The 18,698-nt window shown below is 45.2% G+C and overlaps 6 protein-coding genes and 1 long non-coding RNA gene across 16 annotated transcripts; 4 read left to right on the forward strand and 3 right to left on the reverse strand.

The window, feature by feature from the left end:
• The first annotated feature begins 415 nt into the window (after positions 1 to 415).
• Positions 416 to 6,389, forward strand: LOC105701709 (cytohesin-1). 4 transcript variants are annotated; one of them, XM_023434896.1, is made up of 7 exons: positions 416 to 560; positions 1,110 to 1,183; positions 3,333 to 3,938; positions 3,995 to 4,106; positions 4,437 to 4,664; positions 4,736 to 4,805; positions 4,902 to 6,389. In XM_023434896.1, exons 1-7 carry the CDS (start codon positions 479 to 481, stop codon positions 4,987 to 4,989), a joined length of 1,260 nt encoding a protein of 419 aa, XP_023290664.1. In that variant the 5' UTR covers positions 416 to 478; the 3' UTR covers positions 4,990 to 6,389. The 4 variants fall into 4 exon arrangements, with proteins under 4 accessions (XP_023290664.1, XP_023290666.1, XP_023290665.1 ...); XM_023434898.1 differs by lacking the exon at positions 1,110 to 1,183 and having other exon boundaries at positions 427 to 560; XM_023434897.1 differs by lacking the exons at positions 416 to 560; positions 1,110 to 1,183 and adding an exon at positions 2,076 to 2,193.
• A 119-nt stretch (positions 6,390 to 6,508) lies between these two features.
• On the forward strand, positions 6,509 to 8,454 carry LOC105701715 (nucleoside diphosphate-linked moiety X motif 6). Of its 2 annotated transcripts, none has more exons than XM_023434900.1 (4): positions 6,509 to 7,186; positions 7,410 to 7,718; positions 7,815 to 8,017; positions 8,092 to 8,454. In XM_023434900.1, exons 1-4 carry the CDS (start codon positions 6,961 to 6,963, stop codon positions 8,257 to 8,259), a joined length of 906 nt encoding a protein of 301 aa, XP_023290668.1. In that variant the 5' UTR covers positions 6,509 to 6,960; the 3' UTR covers positions 8,260 to 8,454. The 2 variants fall into 2 exon arrangements, with proteins under 2 accessions (XP_023290668.1, XP_023290669.1); XM_023434901.1 differs by having other exon boundaries at positions 8,096 to 8,166.
• Positions 8,262 to 9,413, reverse strand: LOC105701713 (transcription factor MafK). Its single transcript, XM_012428690.2, has 2 exons — positions 9,245 to 9,413; positions 8,262 to 8,941 (listed from the first exon to the last, which is right to left on the reverse strand). Exons 1-2 carry the CDS (start codon positions 9,275 to 9,277, stop codon positions 8,576 to 8,578), a joined length of 399 nt encoding a protein of 132 aa, XP_012284113.1. The 5' UTR covers positions 9,278 to 9,413; the 3' UTR covers positions 8,262 to 8,575.
• LOC105701716 lies at positions 9,330 to 13,149 on the forward strand. The gene is made up of 4 exons (XR_001104247.1): positions 9,330 to 9,450; positions 12,592 to 12,741; positions 12,833 to 12,959; positions 13,042 to 13,149. It is a non-coding gene; the product is annotated as an uncharacterized LOC105701716 (long non-coding RNA).
• Positions 9,886 to 14,204, reverse strand: LOC105701711 (adiponectin receptor protein). Of its 6 annotated transcripts, none has more exons than XM_012428687.1 (8): positions 14,014 to 14,204; positions 13,838 to 13,868; positions 13,050 to 13,337; positions 12,850 to 12,948; positions 12,559 to 12,730; positions 12,082 to 12,479; positions 11,813 to 11,977; positions 11,560 to 11,694 (listed from the first exon to the last, which is right to left on the reverse strand). In XM_012428687.1, exons 3-8 carry the CDS (start codon positions 13,284 to 13,286, stop codon positions 11,560 to 11,562), a joined length of 1,206 nt encoding a protein of 401 aa, XP_012284110.1. In that variant the 5' UTR covers positions 13,287 to 13,337; positions 13,838 to 13,868; positions 14,014 to 14,204. The 6 variants fall into 6 exon arrangements, with proteins under 6 accessions (XP_012284112.1, XP_012284110.1, XP_012284109.1 ...); XM_012428686.2 differs by lacking the exons at positions 13,838 to 13,868; positions 14,014 to 14,204 and adding exons at positions 13,429 to 13,477; positions 13,655 to 13,831; XM_012428685.1 differs by lacking the exon at positions 13,838 to 13,868.
• Positions 14,205 to 14,390: 186 nt separating this feature from the next.
• LOC105701714 (small integral membrane protein 8) lies at positions 14,391 to 15,064 on the forward strand. The gene is made up of 3 exons (XM_012428691.2): positions 14,391 to 14,528; positions 14,610 to 14,712; positions 14,891 to 15,064. Exons 1-3 carry the CDS (start codon positions 14,494 to 14,496, stop codon positions 15,047 to 15,049), a joined length of 297 nt encoding a protein of 98 aa, XP_012284114.1. The 5' UTR covers positions 14,391 to 14,493; the 3' UTR covers positions 15,050 to 15,064.
• Positions 15,065 to 15,208: 144 nt separating this feature from the next.
• LOC105701710 (probable aspartate aminotransferase, cytoplasmic) lies at positions 15,209 to 18,668 on the reverse strand. The gene is made up of 7 exons (XM_012428683.2): positions 18,380 to 18,668; positions 18,093 to 18,258; positions 17,396 to 17,686; positions 17,058 to 17,314; positions 16,710 to 16,987; positions 16,471 to 16,613; positions 15,209 to 16,397 (listed from the first exon to the last, which is right to left on the reverse strand). The coding sequence occupies exons 2-7, from the start codon at positions 18,202 to 18,204 to the stop codon at positions 16,237 to 16,239; spliced, it is 1,242 nt and encodes a 413-aa protein (XP_012284106.1). The 5' UTR covers positions 18,205 to 18,258; positions 18,380 to 18,668; the 3' UTR covers positions 15,209 to 16,236.
• Positions 18,669 to 18,698: the final 30 nt, after the last annotated feature.

Here is an 18,698-nt window from a genome sequence, read left to right on the forward strand (position 1 = left end):
GTTCTCTCTTAGGAGACCTCGGGCGCCCTATTCCAATGAGAGCGAAAAGGACGCCGCTATATCAGGTATACGACCAGTCTCTCAGCCCCTCCCCTTCCGTTCACCCTGCACGCCACCAGGCCGATCCTCCGCTCAATGCGCAGTTCTCCTCTGAGGTGGCGCCATCTTGTACAGAGAAAGCGAAGCGCGTTCAAATTAGGTGGTAACCGGTCACTCGGGCAGAGACACCAAAGTTCGTCGAGCGAAGAGAAACGCGACAGCTCATCGGTAAACCACCGAGAGAAGAGGAACCGTCGCTTTCGGAGCAAAGTCGATAATTTGAGATCGGTCGGAAGGGAATCCGGGTTATCGGGCGGGCGGCGAGAGAAGAAGGGAGCGATGGCGCCACGGGGCAGCAGTTCCAAAATGGCGCTGCTCGGGTGAGGCGGCCGCGGTCGTGCGTGCGAGTGCGTTTCCCTGGAAGCGAGGACGCCCGGAGATGTGGCAGGAATTAGACGGGCTGGGTGGTTCCGGGGTGAATTCCGGAGGCCACCAGGTGGACCAGTTCGGCACGGCCGCCGGTGAGTGAGGAACGGGTCGAGGAAAACGACCGACGGCGGGGCCTCTCGGGGAGCTTTCCCGGGGACTGCGCGTGCGTCGTGCCCCATTGACCGGCCAAGTCGTTGCGTCTCGGCCGCCCCGAAAGACGTCGTAAACAAAACGGGGCTGCGCCTTTCCGAAGCCCCGTTTTCTTTCGACTTTGTCGAAGGACCGATTCGCTGCGTCTCGGTCGTTTCGGACCTCGTAGAGCCCCGACTCGTGAATTTCAATCGACGTAAACATCGGAGTCCCTCCCAGTTTCGATGGGATCGACGTTTCGTTCGTTATCGAGTCGTTTTCCCTCCGTCGATCCGGCAAGGCCGCTCGAGGAACCCAGAGGCCCGGGAACGTTCGACGAGCGAGCTTTTCCGGGCCCTGCTCCCCGATTCGACTTGGAGGGACTATTTTTAGAGAAGAGGTTAAGCCAAATTGGCCCTAACGGGACGGTTTCGGCGCCAGGCGCGTGCCACCCCTGTTCCTGCTCTCGATTTGTTGGAATCTCCGTCTGATCCGGTGCCCTCCTCTTGCAGAACTGACGCCAGAACAGCAGAAGATCCTCATAGACATCAGGCGCAAGAAGACCGAGCTCCTGCTGGAGATACAGGTGGGTCCGGAGTTCGAAGAGGACGGTTTCTTAGTGGCAGGGCCTCCACCTTTGGGGCAGGAAGGCAAAGGGGAGAGAAAACGATAGAAGGAGAAATAGTAGGTAAACCCTCGGCATGAAAGCAAGTCGATCGGGGCGCGATTCGAAACGGGTCGGCGGAGAACGACTTCCGCTAATTTCGTGTCCCGGCGAAACAGGGGTGGCGGCGCGCCGTTTCAAATTTGCCGCCTCGACGGAAAGAAGGTATTCGGGGGCACGAGCTTGCGGATTCCCTCCAGAGATGGCGCGAGTGCCGAGTCCCGCCGCGAGCGCTCCGCCGTACCGACGATCGACAGGTGTCCACCGAGAACGTATCGGATATTGGTCGAATAAGGTCAATTTGCGCCCGACGCGATCCTTTTTGACCGCGATAACTCTCGCCACGCTCGCCCACCACCGACGTTACCGAGTCCGGGAGAAAAGGGAGATAGGGGGAAATATCTGCGAAATATCCACGGGTCGCTCGCGATAAGTCCCGGTGGCACTTCCGCGCCCGCGGCCTTATCGCGGTCCCGGCTTACTCATCGACCCGACGGGCTCTCGGGGCTTCTCGAGCGACGAACGGCTCGCCGATCGCGGGGAAAAAGGCCTTCCGCGCGAGTTGGCAAAGAACGCCTCCTCTGCCTTTGACTCCTTCCCGGGCCTTTCTCGGAATCGGATTCCGGTCGTCGGGGCCTCGGGAAATCGAGGAAACCGAAGAAAGGGAGGAGGGCGTCGAGAGGCGGCGACCTTGAGAGGATTTGGCGGAAGCCCTTGCAAAATGGGTCGTTTGGCGCACGCGAGAGGGGAGGGAGAGAGGAGACGGGCGCTGGGTAAACACGGGTCGAGCGAGGAGCGACACCTCGCCGACCATCTAGGTCTCGTTAGTCCGTGGCCGAGGCGCACCTCCCGGCGGGTGCCCGGCCCTCTCGACCGGAAGGAACCCGATGTGCTCCGTGCTTTTCTGTTTGTGGAAAGCGTGCCAAGCCGAGGTAACTCTTCCTCTCCCTCTCGCCGTCCTCTGGCCGCGATCGCCCTCCTCGGGAACTCGTCGGAAAGCGGCGCGGATCGGATCGGTCGATGGATCGCCGAGAGGAGAGGATTTGCCGTGTTTTCGGGGAAGGTCACCGGACGAGGACGCGTTTCCTTTTCTATCTCTCTCTCTCTCTCTCCTCTTTCCCTTTCTTCGGGCGAGGCGAGGCGAGGCGAGAGCGACGCGCGAGCGGATGCCGAGCGGTACTACGAGAACGTTTATCCCCGCCGATAAGGCAGGTCTCGCTCGCTTATCGTTTCGCAGCTGAATCGGCGATTCCTGCCCGCTCGAAAGAGAGGAGGGGCGACTCGTCCTCGTAAATCTCGTAGATCTTCGCTTCCGCCGAGGACGCGAGGGAGCGAGTCGACCTTTTCTCCCGAATCGTTTCCCTCGCGAGCCGATCGTCCGGAGGTTAGAGTCGAACGCGCCGCGCCGCGTGGCGCGACGCGACGTCACGCGCACGCGCGCTCGCGCGCCGCGATAACGCCCGAGTCGGCCCGCATCGGTCCGCGCGTCGGTCCCCGTCAGTCCCGGTCCGACGGCGCGCGCGTGCGGATCGTCGACGCGACCCCTTGGTCCGGGATGGTTCCCGCGACGACCGCGCGATGATCTTCACGGGGCGGTCGGTCGACGCGCTGGACGAGGGCCGCGAGGAGAGGCGGGAGCCTCCTTCCGCCGGGTGGTTCTCCAGCCTGAGGCGACCCGGCCGGAAGCTCAAGAAGGCCCAGCGGAAGCAGGCCAAGAGCGCCTGGGACCTCGGCGCCCTCTCCGTCTCCACGGTTAGTGCGCCCGAATCTCCTCGGCCGACGCGACTCTTCGGCGATGACCTCACTTGCTTTCCGATCGCGGTGACTCGGCCGTACCGCGAATCCATTGTCGTCGGCAGCGCGATCCGGCCTCGGCCAAGGCCGCGTCCGCGCCTTCGGGCCATCTCCGGTTATCTGCGGTTATCGCCGAAGCCGTCCTCGAGGGTCGGGAGGGGCGAGGGAGGGCGAGGGAAGGCGAGGGAGCGCGCCGGGCCGGCGTCGGGCCGGCGTCGGACCGGCGTCGGGTCGACGGTCGGCCGGGCGCGCTCAGGTGGACGACGATCCGTTGCAGCAACTCAAGGATGAGCTGGGCGAGGTGGTGGCCGAGATGGAGACGTTGGAGGGCGGGGGCCTGGCGCCCGACGAGTCCAAGCCCTCCAACAAGGCGAAGCAGACCTCGATCGGCCGGAAGAAGTTCAACATGGACCCGAAGAAGGGCATCGAGTACCTGATCGAGCACGGGCTGCTCACGGCGACCCCCGAGGACGTGGCCCAGTTCCTCTACAAGGGCGAGGGCCTCAACAAGACGGCGATCGGCGACTACCTCGGCGAGCGACACGACTTCAACGAGAGGGTCCTCCGGGCGTTCGTCGAGCTCCACGACTTCACCGACCTGATCCTCGTCCAGGCCCTGCGCCAGTTCCTCTGGTCGTTCCGGCTGCCCGGCGAGGCCCAGAAGATCGACCGCATGATGGAGTGCTTTGCCCAGCGGTACTGCCAGCTCAACCCCAACATCTTCACCAACACCGACACCTGCTACGTCCTCAGCTTCGCCATCATCATGCTCAACACCTCCCTGCACAACCCCAGCGTCAAGGACAAGCCCTCGGTCGAGCAGTTCATCTCGATGAACCGCGGCATCAACAACGGCGGCGACCTGCCCAGGGAGCTCCTCGTGGTGAGTCGCCCCCGTCTACCCCTCTCTCCGCCCCCGCTCACCTCTGCCGCTTTCAGAGCCTCTACGAGAGCATCAAGACGGAGCCCTTTAAGATCCCGGAGGACGACGGCAACGACCTGATGCACACCTTCTTCAACCCCGACAAGGAGGGCTGGCTCTGGAAACAAGGTAACCCCCCGGAGCGCGTCTCGTCCCGACTCGACTCGATTCGTCTCGACTCGATTCGACTCGCGACCCCGAGGGAGCGAGGTCCGGGCCGCCGGTAGGGCGATAGCGCGATAGCGAAGCGTTCCCGAAGCGTTACCGAAGCGTTACCGAAGCGTTACCGAAGCGTTACCGAAGCGTTAGCGAAACGATAGTCGAGGGTCGATCGATGTTACCTCCACACTGACACTCTACCGCTCTGTCCCTCTGCTGCCCTGACGGAGACAGCAGGTAAATAACCACCTAGCCCCAGTCGCGGCGCTTCGATACCGAGGGTCCACGCGTTTGTTGCAGGCGGACGGTACAAGAGCTGGAAGAGGCGGTGGTTCATCCTCAACGACAACTGCCTCTACTACTTCGAGTACACGACCGACAAGGAGCCCAGGGGCATCATCCCCCTGGAGAACATCCAGGTGAGGGAGGTCCAGGACCGGCACAAGCCCCACTGCTTCGAGCTCTACGCCGCGGGCTCCGAGTTCATCAAGGCCTGCAAGACCGACAGCGAGGGCAAGGTCGTCGAAGGTACGCCGAGACCGCCGTCCCCGCCGAACCCCCCGCAAACTCCCCACCCATGCTCGTTCCCTCTGTCTCAGGAAAGCACACCGTCTACCGGATGTCCGCGGCCACGGACGAGGAGAAGGACGAGTGGATCAAATGCGTCCGGTGGGTTCTCGACCGCGCCCTTGGCGTTTCCTCGTAGCCCGAGCCTTTGTTTTCCGAGACGGTCGGTTTAATCGATGGGTCGCTCGCAATTTTCAGGCAGAGCATATCCCACAACCCGTTCTACGACATGCTGGCCGCCCGCAAGAAGAAGGCCCAGAAGACGAACGTCCACTCCAAGAGCTAAGGACGGACGCCGCCGTGGAGCGAGGACGAGGGGCCGAGGAAGCGGACGACCAAGGACACGACCAAGAGCACGTACGAGGGTACTCCGCGAATCGACGGGGCTCGGCCCTCTTCGGCATCTTCGAGGAGGCTTTCGGGGACGGATCCTGCGAGATCGTCATTTTAGACGGTCTCGGGTGACTCCTTTTTGTACAGACGCTAGGTAACTCGAAGTAGCGCTTTTCTAAAACTCGGCGTCTCGGATTTCGCTTTCGCGTTGCTAGCGGATACGGGATTCCCTAGTGGGAGTTTGCTCCGAATCAAAGAATAGGGCTTTGGCTGCTCGCGAGGCAACGCGCGAGGGGCGCGTGTTTATTGTGATAGCCGTTTATTTATTTGCGAGCGTGTAGATAATTTGTCCGTCTGAGTAATCGCGCGATCGAACGCCGCATGCCATTGATTTATTTGCAATCGACGCGTACGGATTGTACGGCGTTGCCAGGCCCGTATTCGGGAATGACCTCGGGTCTGCCGCCGAGAGGAAAACTCGAATCTCTCCTTGGTTTCTTTTCCGTGTCGAGGCGAATCTCCGAATCTTGCAGGATACTCCTTGGAGTATCGCTGGACTGTCGACTGGAAATTATATCGAGAGAGGACGAGCGCCGCGGACTGTAAGATATATTTCAAGGGCGCCGACTCGTCTCCTTTCCGAACGCAACGCGGCCGACGTTTTCGCCGTTAATTCTATACGTGTATAAATACGCATATACATTTATCTATGTCTGTATTACGTACGGAGTATGTAAGTCCTATATATATATATACATATATATCGCGATAATGTAACGAGGGAGGTCGTACATCGAAGACACAGCTGGTTAACCGTTCTCGGTGTAACACCCTCGAGCGCGGAGGCGAATCGTTCCCTCGAGGGGAATTTGACTCGAGACCGAGACGCGCGGTCTGCCGGTCGACTCTCTTTTCGAAAGCTTATGTAATATTTGTACCGCGTATCGAAGTCCGAGGAAGTCGGAGGACTTGCCGAACCTCCGCAAGGTGCGGGATGGCCGATGGGTCGCGTGTCTGGAGCAATGACCGTGTAACATAGATTCGTTTCGTCCTCGGTGGGAGAAATCGGACCGATCGAACGTATGTCCTTTCTTACCTCGAGTCGGCAAAGAAACGGGAGTCGTACCTACGTAGGTATCCCTGACATTCCTTCGGTACCGATTCTGTTTCTCGAGCATGTCGCGCTCGTTTGATCTTTAGGAAATTTGTACATTATTCCGTGTAATGTCGCTATGATTTTTATTTGTACCTAACTATGTAAGCATTATACAATGTGCAGCAAGGCGGTATCCTCGAGCAGTTGTGTCTTAACTTAAAATGTGATGAATAAATATCACTCCTGTTTCTAAAAAATCAAGGACCAATAATTCATCACGAGGTACAGAAGCTGCCGATAAGATGAGGTAAACCTACGTTTTATGACAAGATCGAATAGTTCTAACGCTTCGTTTTGAAGATCTACCGATTAATATGTGTAATTAAATTTGTTAATGGTACCTGCACCGAGAGCTCGAATGGCTATTCCGGTACGCTTAGATCCGTTTCCATTAACGCTAATCACCTAATCGCCCACAATTAATTCACTTAGAAGCGGTGCCAAAAAATAATGGATTGCCACGGTAGAAATCTCGTGTCGTTCCTAACCCACCTTGAGTTGCCTATTGATCGCTGACCTCTTCATAAATATAGGCTCCGTGCATGTACCAACGTACCATTTCAAAACTGCATAAGCTCTTGCACGATATACTCATAGTACATTGGTGATAATAATTCGTAGAAGCATGACGGTGTAGTTACATAAGTACCGTGTGTGGTCCTGCTGGATGGACTTCGATCAGAGGACGAGGACGGCCATTATTAATTCGAATTAACCTCGTTTTTATACAAAAGTGAATTTATCCGCAACGGAGGATCAAGTGATCGAATGTACCGTGTCGCGGCTCCGGCATTTATCCGAGTGATTCTTGAACGTAATCGAGCATCTTTAAAAGAAAAGTCAAAGTCACTTCTGCAATTAACTCCGTGGACGTACGGCATGAGTAGCGCAGAGAAAAGATACTTTGAGGGCACCACGGATCGTTATAATGGCGTCGTCGTCGACTCTGCTATCGAACGGTGCAAGTTTTCCGACTTGCAGGAACGTTTGCAAGGTACCGTGGAAACTTGGATTTTGCGCGTCGAGCATGAGACACGGCTATGCAGATGTGCTGCGCGCGTCCACTTTCCGTTGTACCGGTAGAAGTACAGGTGGCAGTCGCTATCGCGAGCACGCCGATTGGTCGAGCGATCGACCAATCAGGAGGCTCCCTACTGAATAACCTATTCAACTCGACGCTGCAAAGTAAAAAAGTACTTTAGAATTTCTTTTTTCAGCATCTCTGAATAAATGGCTGGAGGAACGAAGACGCACGATATGGTTTCGCGTAGGTCTCGCAGAGAGCGACTGGATTCCCGTGCTGGCACGGAATCGATTCAAATTCCATCATGCTAAAGAGGAATCCGTTACTATGTATCGATGGTTGCCCGATGATCAGGAATGCAATGTACCTCCGTACGCTCACACGAATCTCGGAGTAGGCGGTTTCGTTTTCGACGAGCAGACCAACGAGATTCTTGTCATTCAGGAGAAACACTCTCCTGCCTCGTCTATGTGGAAACTTCCTGGTGGCTATGTGGAACCAGGTCGCCTCTTTCACTTTAATTCAGTCTACTATTTTAACTTTCTTTACTAAGAAAAGGAATATTTCTTGATAATAATCTCGTAACGTTTGTTCTCAGGAGAGGATATTGAGGCAGCCGTAGTTAGGGAAGTTTTAGAAGAGACAGGTATACAGACGACGTTCAAAGGTCTGCTCACGTTTCGTCACGGTCATCGGTACGCGTTTGGCTGTTCCGATATTTATATGATCGTTCTTCTTACACCTCTTACTCGTGACATTCAGAAATGTGAACGAGAGATCTCTCGGTGTACTTGGATGAAGGTCTGAAGAAATCTCCCACTCTTCACCTTGTTCGTATTCCCGGCTGTTCTTTTGTAATCACTTTTGTTTTTCAGATAGAAGAGTATGCGATCCATCCAGAAGTTCATGAAAATAATCGGCTCTTTGCTAATAAATTCCTAGAATATTTACAGCACCGTGTTGCTATGGTTACTACTTATGCTATACATCCAATTTCTAAGAAGCCAATTTGCATCTACAGCATATCGAGCGATAACAGTTGAAGCTTTGTATATTTGTGTTTTATTCTAACAAGTTTTCGTACTTGCATTTACTTGTCGAAACATCCAATATGGAGCAGTTTACGAATGCAGATGTTACAGACCATGAAATAATATAATTGATATTAAAATCACTGATCAGGTTATGAACATTTTCGATACTGAAAATGATTTTTTAACAGTGTGTAGTTAACGAGATACGTGTATGTTAATTCTTTCTCTTCTTATCTTAATCGGACACGAACCAATTTAATCCTTAAATAGATGTCTCTATGAGTAAAAATTCACCTATATTGCTTTGTCCGAATAAATGGAATGTCTACATTGTCTCCAACTCCGAAGGAAGGGGTATTTTCTTTTCAGCAGCAAATCTCTTCAACGCTGAATACTTTGAATGCCACGATTCAATTTCTTCTCTCATCCTATTATTGTCTTCTTGCATGGTTTCCATGTCACGGTATTCTTGAGTTTTTTCTGATTCAAGTTCATCTTTCTGCTCGATTCGCTTTATTCTGCAACTTGCAGCATATCCACGGTTCTTTAAAGTTCGTCTGCGCTGTTTCATGCGTGTGATTTCATCACGTGATAAACCTCGTAGCTTAAGTTGTCGATTCAAGTCACGTACCGATATTGTAACGAGCTCGTCGTCGCTGATGTCCAAACACGGTCCAGGAGACAGAGGATCCTAAGATAAAATTGTGCCATTAGAACATTTTCTTACAAAGCTTCGCTGAAATTACTATGGCAATTTCAGACCAATTTAGAAATAACCAAATGCACGTAAAATTCTACAGGAATACTTTGATTGACATTCCAAGCTTCGTCAAAATCATTTTTAAAAGAATACTCTTTAATGTTTTAATAAATTCATATCTTTATAGTAAATAATGCTAACGACGTCATTGTGTCGTTGGCACATCGTTCTGAAAGGCAAAGTCACTGTATGCGCGTTCATAACTCAGCTTGTATGCAAAACGTGTGCTCTTACCATTTTGATAGATCTCTTTCCGTCTGTTGCCATGAAACAGAATTTGCTTTTTTCTCGAGGGAACGCGAACGCGAAGAACCCCAAGTTTAAGCCGTTTCGTTTTGACGGCAAGAGTTTCCTGAAGAATTTGCTTCGTCATACCGAGGTGAATTGAACGGACCAGCGCACCGCACAGCCAGTCAGCTTTGAGGTTATAAATTGTTCAGGTCAGTTACGCCCGCGTTTTCATGAAATAGTGTTGCAATTATCGCAGTTTTAATAAAACATATTTCTATTTCATTATATTGTCTTTCACGTAGCCTTCATAAAAACCAATGATTTAATTTTCTAAATCATCGACTCAAAACTTTATTCTCATTGGACAATTCCGTTGGATCCAACTAATGGCATTTCTTTCAACAGTGAAATCGAATCGAAGGGCAGCTAGGGACAGATATGAATAAGCTTCTTCTAATATTGCCAGATGGTGCTACGATCGTTACGAGTTTAATACGGTCGCTCCTGTTACGAATTTCTAAAAAACCGGGTAAAACTATATCTCCTTAATTTCAATCAATACATCGATATTTTTAAACATCTTATTCCTAAAAAGGATTTTTAGGAAAAGCAAATAAAACATTTAAGCTGCATATTGTGTCCAATTTGTTAGTAACATTCCTTTTTATTTGTGTAAAAAGTTCAACAACAGTTGTTCTACATACTAAACATTTCACTAGTAGAAGAAAATAATGCTTTCAGAATATGTTTAGACACAATACTTCTTTATGTCTTGGCTTTCGCATTGAAGTTCGACGGTGCCACGTAACAACGAGTAGACATTGGAAAGATATAAACTTATAGAAAACATACAAAAGTTTTATTACAATTACATCACCTGTTTATCGTCCGCTTTGCTACTCGTTTGAACCTGGGACCATCAACGTGACATCTAGTTGTTCAAGGATCGCTCTTGCTAATACTTTAATACATGTAAACAATCCAGGTGATAGAAATGACCTGCTCTAAAAAAATAAAGTTATCTTCCTTTTCTCGCAAATAGATTACACGTGAGATAATACCTGACCATTTCGTTGTTACTAGCCATGGCAAAAACAAAATTAGAATGTCGAATGCACCTGTGAGAGTGGATCGTAAATTTTGGTCGCATACCAAAAACATGCCACTTATTCTTATAATTTTGACAAATGTTTTGTTTTCATTCGTAGGTTAAATTTTGTTTCCAAAGACCCCCCCCAAAACTGTTCTCCTTTTTATCCAAACTACATCTTTCAAATAATAGATACATTGAAACACTGTATATGAAATTGACCGTAACATCAACAATAGCCAAGTCAGATGTGAACATTCGATACAACTAGAGCAATTCTCCGAGCTCATTTTATGCTACACACGGATGTACAAAGCATTTCATTAGTGTGTCCGAAGAAATTACTTAATTGCTTAACGTAATGAGGTAGTCAAACATTGTTGATCATTTGTATATACAAGCTCCTTTGTACGAAATGGGAAAAGAATTTGTCCTTTGCTTTTTAACATACAAAAACAAATTTCAGTCAGACTTGGGTTCTGATGAAATGTCACTACGCATGGAATTTCAATAGTTTGTAGCGTTACAACTCGATTACACGGAGGAAAAATCAATTATCGTTAGAACGTTTTGTAGAAGAAACAGGTTGTTTTAAATCTTTATCCATACACGTGCATACTGTACAAGTTATATATCATTTAGTCTTCAAAAGTGACGTGTATACATTGCAGTTAGGATTGAAAAATAAACGTAAAAAGTACAAGTCCTCCAAATATGTCATAAAATGCACCGTATTCGCGGCCCTGACAACCTCAAATGAAATACTATGTACATTTTGGACCCGAGTGTAGGCAAAAATTATGCAAAGGTAATATCTAAATGTAAATACTTTACATCGCTATGCTTTAAGGATTTCACATTTGGCGCCTTAGTCTCAATCTTTAACATTCAAGCCGATCCAGCGCGATTGAGATAAAAATAATATAAAATATAGAATCTACAGAAAATATGAACAAACTCCCATGAAAACTTCTAACAAAGAAAAAAAAACAACATGGTCTATACATGTAGATACAGAATCTAACGCGTATGATGAACTTAATGAATTAAATAAGATCCTTAAGAAAACCCACAAGAGTACTAGACCAGTGCTCGAGTTCTCCTAGGTACTTCAAATTAGAATTCTTCCGACGCACCCTCTTATGCAATAAGACTCCGTGCTTTGTCGAATTCGTGCAAATTAAATGCTGTGACATGAGAGGAATTTTAACTAACTAAGAATGAACGACTAAAACGCTATCATCTGCGGTGAATTTGAACAGTCGCCCACTGTCATCCGATACATGGCCATTTCTGTTATTCCGTGATAATGCACGAAAGCCGCTGCAATTACTAGTACGTGGAATATTTGGTGACTCTGAAACTAAACGAAAATATTATAAATTTAATAATTATCAATTGCACGTAGTACATTTTAACATATGATCAACAAGAAATATTTTTTTTAACTCATTTTCATAAGCATCGATGTATCGACTTACCCATATGTCAAATTTCCCAGGGAAAAATCGTTCCGGTACCCTTAATGCATAGAACATTGCTCCAAGTATGTACAAACATCCCATCAGAATTAACCATCCCAACGAAGCCTGACTGATAGCTTTAAACCAACCTTCGGCTACTGCGTAATGAACCGCTGGAATGATCTAAAATAAAAAATTCTCTTCAGCAAATATACCTTAACTTATGTCTCGGCCTGTTGAAAATAATTAAATTTCTCTGTTAACTTTATTAAATCGATGTTACTCACCCCGCTAAAGCCAAAACCCATAAACACACCAGCTCTTAATGGCCTGTAATTAGGTTCACCAAATCTTTCCCAAAGTGAAACGACGATGCTCGTTATTCCAAGTATTACAACCACCGACAAGTAGATCAACTTGGGCTGATAATCACAGTAAAAACCGTAATATAGCCATGGTACGAAGCTGCCCATAATGAGCATCGCGATACCACAGTAGTCAAGCTTAGAAAATAATTTCCCAACGCACTCGCTGTGGCAGTGTACCGTGTGAAAAGCAAAGGATAGTCCCAAGCAAATGATCGCTCCAGCAAAAAATATCCCAAATACCAATTTCTCTTCCAGTTGAATCTCAACGGGAGGTTGTGATAAAAAGAACACGGCGATCCCTATAAAAGCCACACAACCTATGGACAAAATACTCATTAAACACTGACTTCTATTTTTGCATCACATATAAAAAAATAAGAAATAGTATTAACTTACCCAGCAAATGCGTCCAAATATTGCCTGTTTCAGTGTGAATACGAAAGATACTTTTGAAGCAGGCGTAAAAGGAAGGGAGAGGTGGTCTGTGGCCGGCATGCAGAAAGTCGTTGTCCTGCAGCCACCGTGGCAGATTTCGGAAATGACACTGCTTCCAGGATGCTTCCCATACCTTGAAAAATAGTGAGATCTTATGAAAACATATAGTCATAAAATCCTTTAAATATCGTAGTAATCTCCTACTTAAAATTATATATCGTATCGAAAATATAAGTTCCAAGTGCTACACACCTTACGAACAAATTCCTCAGCCTGTTCTGCGGCGTTATGAGCTAAGGCACCTAAGTCAATTTCGTTACTAAGGACTCCAGCTTTCAAAACCTCTGTCATCTGAAACAATTGTAAATAGTAATTCATTTAATACTCTTATTAATGTTTTATAAAAACAAGAAAACAATATCATCTTTGCTATTGATTTAATAGATGCAGACCTCGCAATCCAATAAGTGATCATCTTCAGGAGTCGATGGTAAAGGACATCCAACACCATCCTCCTCCTCGGCAAGGCAGCTAACATCGTCATCTTCCAACAGTTCCTTTACTTCGTGTAATCCTGGTATATCGCTATTCAATGACATCCGATCGCTCCAAGGTATACGATGGCGAACCCCTGCTTCGGTTGAAGAGGCTCCTTTATCTTCGATGATAACATCCTCGTAGTGCAGCATTTTCAAAATTGAAACCCTAGTATCTGCAGTACTTTTCTAGTCCGACGAAGCCTGAAAGATATTCATTCTATACTATATAAGATGTGTCTATTTATCAAGTTCCTATGGTAAAGATTAAGAAACGTGGCATTAAAATACTGACAACCTGTTGACGGAGCTCAGAATTGAACCAAGCTGACCCATGGAAGTTTCTTAAGATAATCGAAACAAAATGTGAGACATAAAATCTTACTTAGGGTACAAAGTACAATTCGACAATGAAACATTCACTTCAGAATTCATATATATCGTCTAATTCAACTCACAGCTTGCAGAAATAATCAATGTACTATTAAATTATGTACAATATACCATATTAAACCAGGTACCTTGGAGACAAAGAAAGAAGACTGAAACGAAGTACGAGTTATCGTCTCAGAAAGTTATTTTGTAATGATCAGTGGAAATTCAGTGAAACTGGCTCTTATATAATATGCTTATGCTGATCAAGGTAACACATTGAACCGTCGATGCTGTTAGGCACTGAGTCAAATAAGTATGTATGTATGTACCCTGATAACTACACAGCTCCTTGAGTATTTCCTGCGATAAAAATAAAGAACCCAGCTGACAACTATAGATAAACAGGCAGTCTAATTTGAAATTCATAGCGGACCCTGTCCAGTTAAATATTGCGTATGCAGTAATCGGGCAATGGGTTTTGAAGCATCTAGAATCGCGTACTTACCTCCTATGCTAATGCCATTAAAAGTTTTCGCATCTATGCGCGACCACGTATTTGAGCGCGCAGGAAGCCGAGAAACCGTTCAAAACTCGAAAATCGGAGGAGACCGCTCCTGAGAAATCATAAAAAAATGGTTTGGACGATTAAGGCAGCTAGTAATTTTTTGTCGCTCGTCGCAGCGGCTCGGTCGAAGAGAATGGAACTAATCTGATTACACGTGGCAGCCATATTACTTATCTCGCGAACCCTGTCAGAAACAGTCAGAAACAGAGATGAGTTGGGAGATTGCTTACGGGCAGAGTCGCGAGATCGCATCCTGTGCTTCCCTCTGGTTTCGTACGTTAGCTTTCACCGTGTTTTGTCCCCAAGGGCAGTGCAACGAATTTCTGGTAGGGGTTCGCGCACTCGGGATGGCGGTGCCATCTACCAGTCGCTGTTAGCGGCTCGCATACTCATGTTTTGCAACACCACTGGCAGTATCTCATGTTTTGCAATACCAGTGGCGAAGTCAAATCCAAGTACGAAATTAGTTCGAATGGGAAGCTGTGTATAAATAAAGTTAAATATTGTTTATATAACTACTGTAATAATATTTGAAGGATGGAGCAGAAAAATAAGGACCCAGCACCGGGCGATGGTATACGGTCACTTCGGAGTACTATGATGTTTCGTGCTATTAATTATGAATTATATGCCAAACCGGTAAGAATAAGACGTTTTTAAAGTTATAAATTTGTTATGACATTAGAAGTTCTAATATAGAGAGAATTTATTTGTTTCAATGGTTTGTAAAAGAGGAGGGTTTTTTTTTTTGGAGTATGGGGAACGGTAGGATTATCGTTAAATTGTGTTAATTCATTGAAGTATTACTTATTTTTAGAATGCTATCATAATGGGCTTGGGAATTATAGCAATAACAGGTTGCGCAGGATATATTTTGTACATGCGCAGTAAATACGAGGGTATGGGATATTACTCCGCTATTGACTCCGATGGGCATGAAACCTTTAAAAAGAAGACATCCAAGTGGAGCAGTTGAGTTTCGATTCATTAACCACCTAGTAAATGTTGTAAATATTTATATTGTATATAATTACAAACTAAACTTATCTAGCTATAAAATGATTGAGATAAACTATTTCTACAATATATTGTACAGGTATTAACATAAGAGTAATATAATGTAATTAAAACGTCATGTGTTAATTGCCAACTTTATTCATAACAAATTGTTCGAATAAATACATACATACATATATATAAATTCAACAAAACATTGTTCAACAAAAAATTATTGACTATTATTATCCAGTCATATCCTCAGTTCACCAAATACTATTTTTATATTATACTTTAAATATCAACAAACTTTTTTCTCATGTGGAAATGCAGAATTTTAGATAAATACATGAGAAAATAGAAAATTTAGTATGCAGTACGTAACAAGTCCGTTACATCTATAAGTTTTCGCATACATACATTTCTTCCCCACGATCTCATTTACACTTTGGAAATATTATCAGGATATCAAAAAAACATCACTTTTTGATGGCATCATTGGTACGAAGTTTTGTATATACTACTTTATAAAATATACATTATTCTTGTATCAAACAGACTCATGATTTATCATTTAACATTATATACAAAAAGTATAAGCTTTCTTGGATACAATTCAGTGATGTCTGTTGGAAGTATCGGATTATTTAATTTGGCTTTTGTGTTTGACTCAAATGTCTATAGGGCATTAGTTTTGGCTGTTGGAAATTAGTTTTGAATATTATAAAACTATTAATCGTCACTTTTTTAGTTTTGCAGTATAATACTAGATAATACTTTGTACTCTTTTTGGTATGTAAGCAGTGACGCAACCGGGAGAAGCCAATGGGGCTCGATCGTCCCTAAGCTCTGATTTTATTATTCATTAATTGTATCCAAATTTACTGATATAAACATATAATAGTATTTTATATCATTGTTTAGGATAAAAACACTACTACACTTGATATATATTAGACAGTAATGAGTTCTACTCTTTCCTCTTAGTTACGTCTTGACTCTCTCAAAAACGAAAGTCATTACAAAAATCTCGAAACTCTAAGTGACACTGTACAATTTTGTTTTATGATATCCAGTATTTTGTACGTCAATTTCTCAGATTTTAGAATATTTTCAACATATTCGATGATCAAGACAGATATTATCGGCTTAATTTCCATCCCTCTATCAAGCACAATTTTCGTCTACCGAAGGGAATTTCTTTATAGTGTCATGAATAGCTTGAGATACGTAATCTAAATTTTTCTCATTGAGGCTACACATATTTATACGGCCACTGCGCATCACATAGATGTGATAATGATCCTTTAGGTGTTCAACTTGTCTCTCTAAAAGATACAATGTACAAATATATTTTTCTGCTTTAGCACAAAGAATGGCAATTCTAAAAAAAGGTCTTACCATTGAGCCCAGTATATGAAAACATTCCAATCTGATTTATGATATGTTCCCAAGTTCCTGGAGTTCCCAACTTCAAAAGTCTTTCGTACAGTCCTGCACGCATACCTTTTATTCTTTCCGCCATTGTAACGATGTGTTCTTTCCTGTTGTAAAATCGTTTTGTTAAATCAGTCCAGGTATACCCAAATTAACGGTCTTGTTCACAACCATAAAAATATTGTCAGAGATAAGCATTGTACCATTCTTGGAAGAGATCAGGATTTGTTAATACAGAAGCAACTATCCGAGCTCCATGATTTGGTGGATTACTGTACATTCCACGAACAATTAGAGTCAGTTGTGACTTAGTCTGTATTAGTTCCTTCGGATCGGACATTACTACGACTAAGTTGCCAACTCTTTCATTGTAAAGACCAAAATTTTTGGCGAAACTTTGGGCACAAAGAAATTCAAAGCCAAGTTTTTCAAAGTAGCGCACGGCATATGCATCCTGATCCAAATTACCACTCGCAAACCCCTAGATTACAAGAATTTCGATTATTCTAAGGCATTTGCGTCCTCATGAGAATTTTTCAAAATCAACTCACTTGGTAGGCACAATCAAAGAATGTAAATAACCGTTTACTTTCAATTACACTGGCAATTTTAGCCCATTGTTCTGGTGTTGGATCACACCCTGTAGGATTATGCGCACAGGCATGTAATATCACCACAGCATTCTCAGGAGCATCTGACAGATCTGCCAGCAGGCCGTCAATATCAATACTACGGGTTGCAGGATTCCAGTATCTGTATTCGCATCCTTTTTTAAACCCAGCATTTATAAACACCAGCTTATGATTCTCTGTAAAATCAAAATTGTCAAAACTTAATCACTCCGTACCTTAATTTATTCTTGGATAGTTACGATTTATAATATCCTTACCCCAAGTTGGGCTGCTATAATAGAACGTATCAAAGCCTAGGGTACGAGCTAAGAATTCAGCACCTACACGTAATGCACCGGTACCAGAAAGGCACTGTATACCGAAAGCACGTCCCTGTAAAAGAGTGGCTGAATTTTGACCAAGTAATAATTCCGTTGCAGCTCGACTGAACGCATCTAGGCCTAAAACTGGTAAGTACTCGTGGTTCTGCAACGTATCATTAGCCAGGGCTTTCTCGACTTTCCGTACAACTGGCAAAACCCATGGCTTGCCTTCGTTTGTACGATAAGCTGAAAAAATAAATAACCCATAAGATATTAATCTACAGTTTTTGACATGATGAACATATATTTTTATCTCCTGACTATACAATTCTAACAGATAAGGTAACAAGTTGCATTGATAAACTGAGAATTCAATTATTAATTGTAAGATAAGTGTTCCATTGATATGCATTGTACAAGAATGACCTCGTACACATTGTCTGGTTCTCAATGTCAATCAAGGTCATGTTTAAAGAATCTATTTAGATGAAAATTGATGTTTCTTGTAGTCAGCTTTCAGGGACACAGCTAATCAAGCAATACATAGAATTAAACTCATACATTATAACTTTCAGATGCATTATTAGCAACCAATAGATCGAAAGATAGAGCTGGAGATTACATCGCAGTGAATGGAATTTTAATCGCTTACCTCCTACCGTTAGATTGACTTTAGTTTCCTGGGGATCATCTGCGAATGCTTTTGACAGAGCGAACACTTCTATCGGTGGTCCCAATTTGATCCCAGAGAACCTCGTGGACATCTTGAAGATTCTGAATCTTACTTACAGAGTGAGTTTTCCTGACTTTTTAGTGCCCTGCAAAGTCAATCCGTGTAGCAATCGATTGTCCACCACGTGACTGATATTGCACACGCGGCTAATTGCTCAAGAGATAAACGAGAATCAACAGATATGTACGAAAAAAAAAAAAACATACTTGCTCGACTGGAGTACTGTAGATGAATGTCACGCTTTATTTCGAAGCTCGGTTATGTTTCCGAGAGCCTATCGCTAGAAGCCTCATAAACAATATAACCTAACTAACTTGACCTTATAAATGTCATTCGATCTAGTTAAAACCGGGCCATGGTCGGACCGGAGTATAACCGTTCTCGCGTTCATGGAATTTATATGAATTTAGTTAAACTTGTACACAGGGTACAATTTCGTTCACTTTGTTTACACCACAGGATAAAAACAGTTAAAACTCGATTCAACAAAGAAGTTGCACCACAGAAACCGACAACAGCGTCCAC

This window comes from Orussus abietinus, unplaced genomic scaffold (genome assembly GCF_000612105.2).
Source record: "Orussus abietinus isolate OABI.00-Male unplaced genomic scaffold, Oabi_2.0 scaffold30, whole genome shotgun sequence".
NCBI lineage: Eukaryota > Metazoa > Arthropoda > Insecta > Hymenoptera > Orussidae > Orussus > Orussus abietinus.